The 11,591-nt window shown below is 36.3% G+C and overlaps 1 protein-coding gene across 1 annotated transcript; it reads left to right on the plus strand.

The window, feature by feature from the left end:
* The first annotated feature begins 203 nt into the window (after positions 1 to 203).
* Positions 204 to 11,285, plus strand: LOC139984638 (uncharacterized). The gene is made up of 3 exons (XM_071998609.1): positions 204 to 490; positions 7,935 to 8,066; positions 8,616 to 11,285. Exons 1-3 carry the CDS (start codon positions 304 to 306, stop codon positions 9,566 to 9,568), a joined length of 1,272 nt encoding a protein of 423 aa, XP_071854710.1. The 5' UTR covers positions 204 to 303; the 3' UTR covers positions 9,569 to 11,285.
* The last annotated feature ends 306 nt before the right edge of the window (positions 11,286 to 11,591 follow it).

Here is an 11,591-nt window from a genome sequence, read left to right on the forward strand (position 1 = left end):
TAACAGGTAATTAACATTGTGCACGATGAATTCCAGTGATTGCACATAGTAGATATCTTTTATATCTGCAATAATGGTCCTTTGTAGTTGGTTCCAACGACGTCACACGATTCGCGTCGACATAGCAGTTATTAGTTCACTGAATATTCATGACATTTCCTACCTCACTTTGGTGCTTTGTATAAGATCAAGTAAAGTGAATGAAGGTTTGTTTGGTTAGTAGCCTGTAGAGGAGTGTCGGCTCCAAATGTTTTTTTTTTCTCCTGACATTTTGGGTATCACGCATACTATTAAGCTATCCAAATGGGTACCGTACGTGAAGTGCTTGGAAAGCGATGGTGTTCATTTATAGTGAAACTCATTTTGGGTTATTTAATTTTCAAATTGGGATTTTTCGTGTATTACACTATTAGTTTGGAACATGCTGGTCTCGACTCAACACATATCAGTAACATCAACTCTGCCAGGCTGGTTAAAGCAAGAACATATGGTGACATCTATCTATCTATCTGTCTGTCTGTCTGTCTATATATCTGTCTATCTATCTATCTATCTATCTATCTATCTATCTATCTATCTATCTATCTATCTATCTATCTATCTATCTATCTATCTATCTATCTATCTATCTATCTATCTATCTATCTATCTATCTATCTATCTATCTATCTATCTATCTATCTATCTATCTATCTATCTATCTATCTATCTATCTATCTATCTATCTATCTATCTATCTATCTATCTATCTATCTATCTATCTATCTATCTATCTATCTATCTATCTATCTATCTATCTATCTATCTATCTATCTATCTATCTATCTATCTATCTATCTATCTATCTATCTATCTATCTATCTATCTATCTATCTATCTATCTATCTATCTATCTATCTATCTATCTATCTATCTATCTATCTATCTATCTATCTATCTATCTATCTATCTATCTATCTATCTATCTATCTATCTATCTATCTATCTATCTATCTATCTATCTATCTATCTATCTATCTATCTATCTATCTATCTATCTATCTATCTATCTATCTATCTATCTATCTATCTATCTATCTATCTATCTATCTATCTATCTATCTATCTATCTATCTATCTATCTATCTATCTATCTATCTATCTATCTATCTATCTATCTATCTATCTATCTATCTATCTATCTATCTATCTATCTATCTATCTATCTATCTATCTATCTATCTATCTATCTATCTATCTATCTATCTATCTATCTATCTATCTATCTATCTATCTATCTATCTATCTATCTATCTATCTATCTATCTATCTATCTATCTATCTATCTATCTATCTATCTATCTATCTATCTATCTATCTATCTATATATATGTATCTATCTATCGATCTATCTATATATCTATTTGTCTTTCTATTTTTATGATTCTTTTCATGATAAGCAAGCCTAGAATACAAGCGACCTCTATGAAAAGCACTTAAATTTGCGTTCGAACTGATCGGCGTTCAATTTGCAGTGCAATTTGTATCAACACAAACCTGATATATTAAATTGAAGATCAACTTTTTATCAAGTAACGTTAAGGTAGCAAACTAACTTGACATCAAAAAGGTATACCGGTACAAAAGAATGATGCTTTGTTGTCCCTGAAAATATGAGCTTGAACTAAAATATTTATATAAAAAAATCGTTTTCCAAATTACCAAAATAAGCTAGCTGGAGAACATTCAGACAATGTTCCACCAATGGGTGATAATATAACTCGTAGTTCATTTTTGTGTTTAAATAGTTCATATATACTGTACATAAGGTTGGATAACAATATCGTCTGAAATATCTGGGTCCAAATTAGTTTCAAAGCGACTAAACCTGTCATATGTATTATATTAAAACGTTAACGTGGCTGGTAAATGAAACGAAATTTGTGTAGGTGTTATTTTACAGTATATCTCTTCGAATATACCCGTTAGTAATTGTATTGACATTATCGTCAATGGTCAACTGGTTTTTCTCCATTGAACGTAAGGCGTGAACCTGTTCTCCTGGAACACCTTGTGCTATTGTTATGAAATCCCTACGCGTTGTGTAAAGTGTGCTCGTGTGAATGGGGGAAACAATATCATTATATTTCTTATATTTTCTGTTTAACAAAAGTATTTCATTCGTTGTGTGTACGTAAAGGCCTAAATTGTTCGGTGACCGTTATAAATTATTCGTGTAGGAATCAGTCACCGTGACTGAACCGCAATCTCGGTGGTCTGAGACTTATTGTAATTTAACCTGGTGTGGCTGGAGAAGTAAACAACGGGCTGCTTTAATTGGGGTACTTTAATTTAAAATATAGACAAATATAAACACTCTTTATATATATATATATCGATATAGACAAAAACAAGAAGGCTTTTTTTCTTTTTCTTATATTTGCGGTTAAAAGGTCGTAGATTTCGTGGACGGTATTCAGTAATAGCATTCCGCAATACTGATGAAAGGAACAGAAATATAGAAGCCGACATTGACTTCCTCATCAAACAATATCGCTAATAAACATATTGTTATTATATTTCTTTGTTTAACAATAGTATTTCATTCGTTGTGTGTATACGTATAGGCCTAAATTGTTCTGTGGTGACTGTTGTAAATTATTCGTGTAGGAATGAGTCACCGTGAAAACCGCAATCTCGGTGATCTGAGAATTATTGTTGTGATTGAAAAGAAGCCAATGTTTTCGATGGCCTACTACAAACCGTCATTGAATAATAATAATAATAATAGTAATAATAATAATATATTTTTTTTTCATTTTTTTATTTGCATCCATCTCTTCTGCACAACATAATAAGTTGAAAAGAAAGAAAAAGTTCGTTTCATGACACCAAAAAGGACATTTCCTTTATCAATAATGCAAAGAATCACTTAGCAGTTTAATTTCTTTGTGCTTTTTGTTATTGATAAGTTTATGCATTTCAACACTCAAGAAAAATGGAAGCTTATGCTTGAAAATATCATAACTTGGAACGCTTTTGTTAATTCTGCAAAGGTAAATATAATATTTGGCATAAAACATTGTCAGGCTATACCATTTCATTTTGTTCTCATAATCATAACCAAAACACACGTGTTCGTACTCAACTTCAAGTTTTGAATTAAAGATTTCAAGATATATTTTGTTCCAAATATCCCCAACTGCGCTACAGCGCCAGTAAAGGTGGTCTAAAGTTTCAGTAGATTCACCACAAAAACTGCAACTTGGGTCGTCAATAATGTTAATTTTACTAAGACAACTATTTGTAGCAATGATACGATGGATAAACTTGTACTGAAAGCTTCTTAATTTAGTATCTCTAATCTTGCTACAAGAAACAAAAATTTCACTCCAGTTTAAAGTGGTGCCTTTAAAATAATAATAATAATAATCAGCAGTTATTTTTACGACGCTTAAGCGAACACAAATGTGGGAGAAGCCCGCAAGAGCTTATGGATTATAACTTACACGTCGGGTGGCTTCCAATTCAACATTTTAACACAAATTTTGAAATCTTTTCAATTTAGAAAGTCATTTCCAATACACCCGAATTACACATTAACTGTTTCGAAATCAGTTGCTGCTGTTTTCATATCGTTTGGGAATCTTGTTAATTTTGTTTTTACTTCTCTCATTCAGTAATCAATAGTTTAGGAAATAATGGAACAAATAGAACAAAAGTAAAACCTTAGTTCGGGTAAATTCCCTCTCTCTCCACCTCTCTCTCTCTCTCTCTCTATTCGTTTCGTTTTCATTTTGGTCAGTTTAGTTTGTTATAGAGACACTCAATAAACCCCCTTTAACAAATCACGGCAATGTAATCGTTTTAGTTGACTTGAAAACAATTTTTAGCTGGTATTATAGTTCGTTCTTCAAGATGACGCGTTAATATGTACAATAAGTTTATTCCTTGTATTAAATTATAAACAGGAACTGGACAAGCCAAGAACACCCGATTCTCGCAGAGTTATCAGCAGGGTATATATGAATCAGGTTTTGAAACCATTTACTCAGTTATAGCTATAGACTGTGTGAAACAGCTTTCAAGTCCTTTACAGTTGGCCTTTACCCTTTTCTATTCTTTCTGCTGTTTTCTCTCATTTTTGTTCTTTCAGAATAACAAGAAAAATGAAATTGCAATCTCTATCACCAATCGCTAGCATTGAATATGAATATGGACTAAAATAAAGCCTCGTTATCACCAGTTATATTTTCTCTGTCTTTTCGTTAGCTCAAAACCTGAACTGTTTCTTGCTGCCCAAAAAAAAAACAGCTGTGTGCAGGCGATGCATGATTGAAAATTATAACCAGTATCTACACTAATAACTCAGTTGAAGGATCAGCCTGCTCTCAGTGCTATAAATCGTCCTTTTCCGTATTGATATATGTCACATACAATCACGTAATTACAAGTATAGGAACTGTGCATGCATATACGAAAATCATAACAACGCCTCGGCATTTGCATGGGGGTGTAGTAGGTTTTTGAACCCTACGTGGGTGTATAAACTTGTTGTTAAAAAGTATACGTTATTCAGAAACTCAATCTATAGGGGAAAATGTTTAGTCGATAATATGAAACAGTGGTATCAAGCGTGCTTTCATTACTGCCATGGGAAAAAAGTACCTCGTGCATTGTTTACAAATATAGTATTATACTGTTGGCTGTGTTCGTATAGTTACAGTATTTATATAGCCTAAGAACCGTCATTTGTTTGTAGTTATTTGCGCGTGTCTCTCGCTATACATCAGTTTGCACCGACGGCAATTACAGCAAGAACGAACAGCCAGCGTCCACACTGCTACTTTTCCACGGTTGGCCGGGAGGCGTAATTTTTTTTCCTATGACGAATAAGGGCATCGGCCAATCAAATCCCTGGATTCCAAACATGTGACGCTTTTTCAAAAAACATGTTCTGAATCTTTTTTCCTAGTTTTGACCCCAGATTATGAACGACAATCCTTTGTCGGAAACGAATCCCTAACCCACTTTCTAAACCATAACTCTGATTTCAAACGAATTTGTAAATTCCTGAAAACCTGAAACCCTTGTTCGTCCTAGGAATAAAAATTAGGCGGCCGGGAGGGATTTCCATATTGTCGATGGTATGGACAGGCCTAACGAGACTTAGACGGTAGAGGGAGGGGGGGGGGGCGTTGGGAGGGTAACAGTGCCAGGGCTCAATTATGGGGCCGGATAAAATATGTCCCGATTCCCCGGGAAAAATATGGCTGTGGCTTTAAGAAGAAAACATAAGGTGATATCATTCTCCACGAGCCCGGCCTTATGGAAAGCCATTTTAACATTAAATCAGGACTTTGAGATATCTCGAAATAATTGCAGATATCTTAAAAATCAATTTTAGATATCACGAAATACCAGAGGATTTGAGATATCTGAAATAGAAGTTTAGATATCTCGAATTCAATTCAGATATCTCGAAATCCCTGTTAGATATCTGAAATAGACTGTTAGATATATGAAATAGTATTTTAGATATCTCGAATTTTATTTTAGATATCTGAAATATAATTTTAGATATCTCGAATTTGAAACAATTTCAGATATCTGAAATTCCCGATTAAATGTTAAAAATGGCTTTCCATACGGCCTGGCTCTCGGGATGCGATTGTTAACACCTGCAAGTATACAGAAAGTTATAGGTTATTACAGTTTGTGGCAGCTTGATTAAGGTCAATTTGGATACGTCTACTTATCTGTTGTGGCGATCAACTTTTCTTGGTTGACACCTTGCCGTTGATGGTGAGAACTGCTTACTGTGAAAAATCGGTTCCCATTGCGTTTGCTATTCTTACTATATACCGTCGCAATTGCAATCACCGGTATCTGAAATCTTCAATCAGCAATATTAACCTGTAATCTGAAAAGAACGATTTTCGACTGAATAGATTGTACCGCATATAAATGTTGTATATGCTTGCGTAATAGTATTTTAGGGAATCAGGCGGTGGGTGGGAGGGCAGCTAACAATTGCTTCTCGTGCCTTAAAAGTTCCATTAGCTTTGTACCTGTCATCCTCAGAAAACCCGCAATATATTGGGTTTTTGGGCTGTTTATCTTAATTTCCCTCAATGATGTGTTTATCAGCGTCCAAAGATAACATTAAGGGTTGAAAGAGTACTTTCACCATTTTTTTTTCATTTTTTTTTTTTTTGTAGTTTTGTAAAAAAAAAAAAAAAAAAAAAAACATTAATTTGTCCCTCACTTGTAACATTTCTGATTTATTTATTAAGTTTTTCTCATTTTTTTGATGGTATTTTTACAATTTTTACAGACTTTTGTTTACATAATTATTGTAGTGCGCATGCGCGCTACAATATCGGGATTACTAACCCTCTCCACCATCTACATGGCTGGCTGGTGAATGCTAGCTGAACATACACTATTCGTAGCAATCTCACATTCACAGGTTGGGTACGCAGGAGAAAATTCAGACCCAGATTTGCAAAGAATTGTGGCGGCGAACAGTTAATTCTGCACACGTAAAGAAAATAGATCTCCCTGAGTAGCCTACTTCTTCAAAACAATTCCTAAAATTCTCTACTTTGGTTCGTTATTCTCGAATTGAACAAGACAGATAACATCTGAACGCATTTGAGTTAACAATATCCTGCCAAAAAGTCGCAAGCAACAAATGGCGTTATCTGTACTAATTCAGCTCTAAGCTTGCAACTTATGCACCTCTATCGTTATTATTGCACGTAAATGGTATATATTACGTGTTTTGGATGATCAACAACCAGGGCCAGGAAATCGACCTAGCAATTTTTGATAGACCGGAGAGTTACATTTGTGTAATGATATAGACTAGACACAAGGGCGGCGGAAGCACTTTTAATCTGGGGGGGGGGGGCACCGACATCAAAGGGCACTTTGCAGAAGTTCGATTGGACTGATGTAGCCTTATATTTAGTACCCTTTATAACTCTTATTGTATTATCTTATTTGCGTATACACATCACTCCATCAACGACCCTCCCCCCCCCCCCCCCTTTCAAGGAAAATATGCATACTAGCACTGCAATATCCAATGTGCAAATTGGGAAACAAGGAACAAGTTTTCTATTGAGACAAAATGAGGTGAAATCATGCTAGAAACATTTTTTTCCATTCGAAATAGCTTTGCGTATGACCCACAGAAATTCATTAAAAGTCAGGGGCGTAGCCAGGATTTGCAAAGTTGTATGCACGACTATCTGGGCGGAGCGCCACCATCGGTTGGCGCGGAGCGTACAAGAAAATTTTTGGTTTTACAAACCCCTCAGATGGCCGGAAACGGCCCTTCCCGAGTGTTCATTCTGGTTCCCTGGCCTCTTGCTAACTTGAGACACCTCAATTTTTATGTAGAAAAAGGGCACATTTTTAACCTGAGGAAAAGTGGGGGGGCACGTGCCCCCTGTGCCCCCCCCCCGGTTCCGCCGCCCTTGACTAGACATGTGCATTTTATTCCTTAGATTAATAGTGCAATAAGGCCTTCGGTGTATAAAGCATCGTATGTTCGTAGAATTTCACCATCTAGCAGCGAAGATACAGAAACGTTACAATTTGACCAATCAGTTTCCAGGACTGTGTATTCTCTGTCACGTCCTAAACATGAGTGATTCGTGATTGAAGGTTTTAGTAATCATTTCTTGAATTATTTTGCAGGCACATGCTAGCCTATAGAACTGTTTATAGATATTACACAATATAGCCTAGCTTTGGTTAACGTTAAGGGACCAAACGCCGAACTGGCTTCTCCGTGACCGAAATAACTTCAAAGGGTTGCAGTAAACAAAGACCCCTGCATCGAAGATCTACAACTAATTAACTTTAACCTTCACCGAGCACTACAATGACATGTATTTTTATACAAATACAGTTGTCCTAATTATCTTTGATTTCTGTCCTAGATACCACAAGTGTTTTCAGCCCGATAGCGAACAACTCAGGTTTATCTCAGCCTATATCGCGGGACAACGGAAATGTAGACACTTTGAAAAAAGAAAACGAAGAAAAAGTGACCGTTGATGAGAATATTCCTAGTGAGAATAACCTAAATTTTAATAATGTTGAATTTGTTCTATTTTTCTCTATACTCAAACACAGGATTCAGCTGGATTATTCACACAAATTTTTAATAAAATAAATTGTAATAAAATTGTAATATCTCGACTGAACGGTCTAATCTTTTACAAATTCTTTCGGCAAACTTGCTGACATTTTGTAGCAAGTATATAGCAAGTATATACAGGATATATTGTCCACTGATATTTGTCATTGTATACTGTGAAAAGGACTGTGTACACATTAAAGATGGCGGTGGGTGCCAAAAGTGGCCAGAAAGTTTGAATAACTTTACAATACATTTGTAGACAATTCTAAAGCTGTTTTTGTTTTGATCATATATTTGCATACCGCTATCATCGTATTGTTACGCGTAGCAGTTCGGTCAGTGAATCTCTACTTATAACCTAAAGCTGAGCTTTGCTCTTTGTGAGAAAAAAAAGTGACGCGCCGTTTGTGTTATAAAAAGAAAGAAACAACAAATATGTTTTGATTGATATTCTTGTTTTCTTGGCCTCCTTTTTCAGGTATTCTGGGCAATAATGTCAAGAACACCAATACAAGCCTATTCATGACAAACTGCCCACCAAATTCAGTGTTAGAGGTTACAAACAAGGAACCAAACGGTGCTGGATGGCCATCGCAAGTTTGTCGAATTATTGGCGATAACAATGGTTCGTGGACTTGCCAAGAGGGATGGGAAAGGACTTTATCCAAGCCATACTGCAAGAAACCAAACCAGACTAAGAAAAAGGCAGCGAAGCCGCAGTGGTCACAAGTCTCCGATGACCGAATGATACTATTCATTCACATCCCTAAGACGGGGGGTACATCCATTGAGACTTCATTTCTCTTCGACGAGCAAAAGAAAAAACTGAACGGTCACTATTTAGGTGGACATCACAAAATTATCGCCTTCGATCAGGACGTGTTCAAAGATTATCACAAGTTTTGCATGGTTCGACATCCGTGTTCCAAACTGCTGTCCGTCTGGAGTTATTACACGCAGGGTCTGGGTAACGGAGGTGACAAGAAATGGGTGGAAAAATTCATGACCAACGAGACCATTTCTTCTTTCAACGTTTTCGTAACTAAGACACTTAGACCGCCTGGTCAGGTGGAAGCTACCACGCAACTTCATCTCCAAACTCAAGTCGGCATGGTATTTGATAAGGAAGACAAATTCGCGTTGGATCAGCTTTTGGTGTTTGAGAAATGGAACGAGAGCATGGATGCGTTAGGGCGCAGTTTAAAGGAAGACATGGGTAGATTAAAGTCAGCGCATCGACTCAGCAGTCACCACAAGACTTGTCAGGATATCTATACTCCGGAGACGTGGCGCAAAATGACAGAGATTTATGCTGTAGACTTTTGCACTCTTGGTTATTCGACAGATATGGAGGAAACCGAAGTTTCACCTCCGATAGATTTAACACCAGATGTGCTCACATCTCGTTATAGAAACTGCATTGCCAAATGAATATATCCATCAAGTTTGTATGAACCCTCCTCAAATTGAATGGATGCCTCCGCATATTATACTAAGTGTATTATAAACTACTATACAAAACGTTGAACTATATAAAGCATTGAGGTATTGTATACCTGTTGTCAGTGGCTGGCCTGCGTACGTGTGTAACCTTCGTAGCAGGTGTGGATATAAACCATATCGTTCGGTTCATGTCAGCAAGCTGAATGGAATGACGTCAATACAGGAAGAGCATTCCATACTCGTAAGTTGCTTATAAAGTCTATAAAACTGATTGGATATAACAGCACAAGACCTCAAATTCTCAGACCATTGATTCAGAGAGCTGCATGTCGAACTTGACCGCATATATCTCTTCCAAACACCTCGCAATCGACATGCTATCGTTTGGATGACGATGTATGCACATTCCGTACACTGCAGTAGATAAAATAATACATTAAGCTCTTTCGTGGGGTCATGTTAGCTTCTTGGTGGAATCCATTAAGTCGTTTTTTAACAAGAATAGAATGGGTATAGACAAAACATAAAAAAAAGCTTTGTTATGGAACTGCTTGTCTCTATATATACTGCAGACAGTTTTATTTTTTTCTCCAACAAATTTAATATCGCCACTTTCAGGGTAAGGTTAGTTTAAAAGTACTTGTTGTTTGATGGCAAAGTATAGGTGTTAAAGAAATCGCCACGCTGTTGTCCTGCTTATAGTTTTTAAAATGTGTAACCATTGAGACAACTGGATGTTTGTGTCCTTTTTCTTAGACTCCCATGTTGGAGTGAGTAACGTGATCATGAGAAATTGAACTATTTGTCAACTGTGTTTATTTTTAGTTTTTTTTTAAAGAAATGCTCTAATTCCTTCATCTTCCGCATTTTGGTGATATTGTAATCGATTATATATGGGCATATGCTAAATGAGGTTCTGTGGGTATTTGGAATGTCGGTTGAAAGCAATTTATACAGACGTTTTAATCTCCCCTCATTTGATTAAACACAAACCTCAAATTGAGTACAGTGGATGTTTTAATATAGCGAGGAGTACATACGTTCAGGATTTTTTTTAAAGAAATAAATAACAAAATGGCGAATTATTTTGGTTTATTTATTTCGACGTTGTACATCAAGGATAAAATCAGCAAGAAGATTATAATGGAAAAGTCAAGCTTTTTAAGAACATTTACTCTAGTGACATCACAGACCAAGTGTATATTAATGGTATATAGTATTCATGTGTATAATTTATACTTTATTCTGGTAGCACATTGCTAAATATTGTGTCCCTATAGTGACTATACATGACTGTGCAGGACAGGGTAGGTGTAAAGATGTATCACCTAAAGGCATCCGTAGTTTTCTCCTTGGTGGGCAGAGGATGAACAACTGCCCATAGTTACAATCCAGTGACCTTTGACCTGGGTCTATTACTCATCCTTGTTTAGATGCATGGTGATCACATGGTCACAAAAAGACACTATTGTTTTAATTTGGTTTATTTGGGAAAAGAACAAGTCCGGATCTAGACCTGTTGGGGAGGAGATGTTGGGGAAAACAAAGAAGGTGAGAGGGAGAGAGTAATTGACTTTAGCAGAGGGTGGAGACTACAGCTAATGATACAGAGATGCAGTCTTTTCTGATACTCTTGTCTGATTATTTTTAATACCTTCGAACTAGAGATTTACAATAAATTAGAGATGTAGCTTTTGCGCTATAATTGATGTCTATCTCCATTTTTGTGTGTGAATTGTACATATTCAACCCAATGTTCCAGGTGGGAACATTATGAAAGTAGGGTATGGGCCAATGGGTGTAATTGTAAGAAATGGGTGTTGGTCTGCATGGGGAATATGACTCTGACTTTCCTAATGGGGGAATGGGGGTGATGGTGAGTGGTTTGAAAGGATAACCGATACGAGTGTACTAATATTCAACGTTATCATTTTACGATCGACATAAAACTGTTTCCTGTTTCAACAGCGTTATATGAGCGTTATGTGTGTACTATGTAGCTAGGATCATT

This window comes from Apostichopus japonicus, chromosome 17 (genome assembly GCF_037975245.1).
Source record: "Apostichopus japonicus isolate 1M-3 chromosome 17, ASM3797524v1, whole genome shotgun sequence".
NCBI lineage: Eukaryota > Metazoa > Echinodermata > Holothuroidea > Aspidochirotida > Stichopodidae > Apostichopus > Apostichopus japonicus.

Excerpts from the sequence above, each read along its gene's own strand:
- LOC139984638 (XM_071998609.1), top strand. The coding sequence starts at position 304 with ATGGGTACCGTACGTGAAGTGCTTGGAAAGCGATGGTGTTCATTTATA. Across the intron at positions 491-7,934 it reads GGTTAAAGCAAGAACATATG|ATACCACAAGTGTTTTCAGC; the intron begins GTGACATCTATC and ends TTTCTGTCCTAG. Across the intron at positions 8,067-8,615 it reads CGTTGATGAGAATATTCCTA|GTATTCTGGGCAATAATGTC; the intron begins GTGAGAATAACC and ends CTCCTTTTTCAG.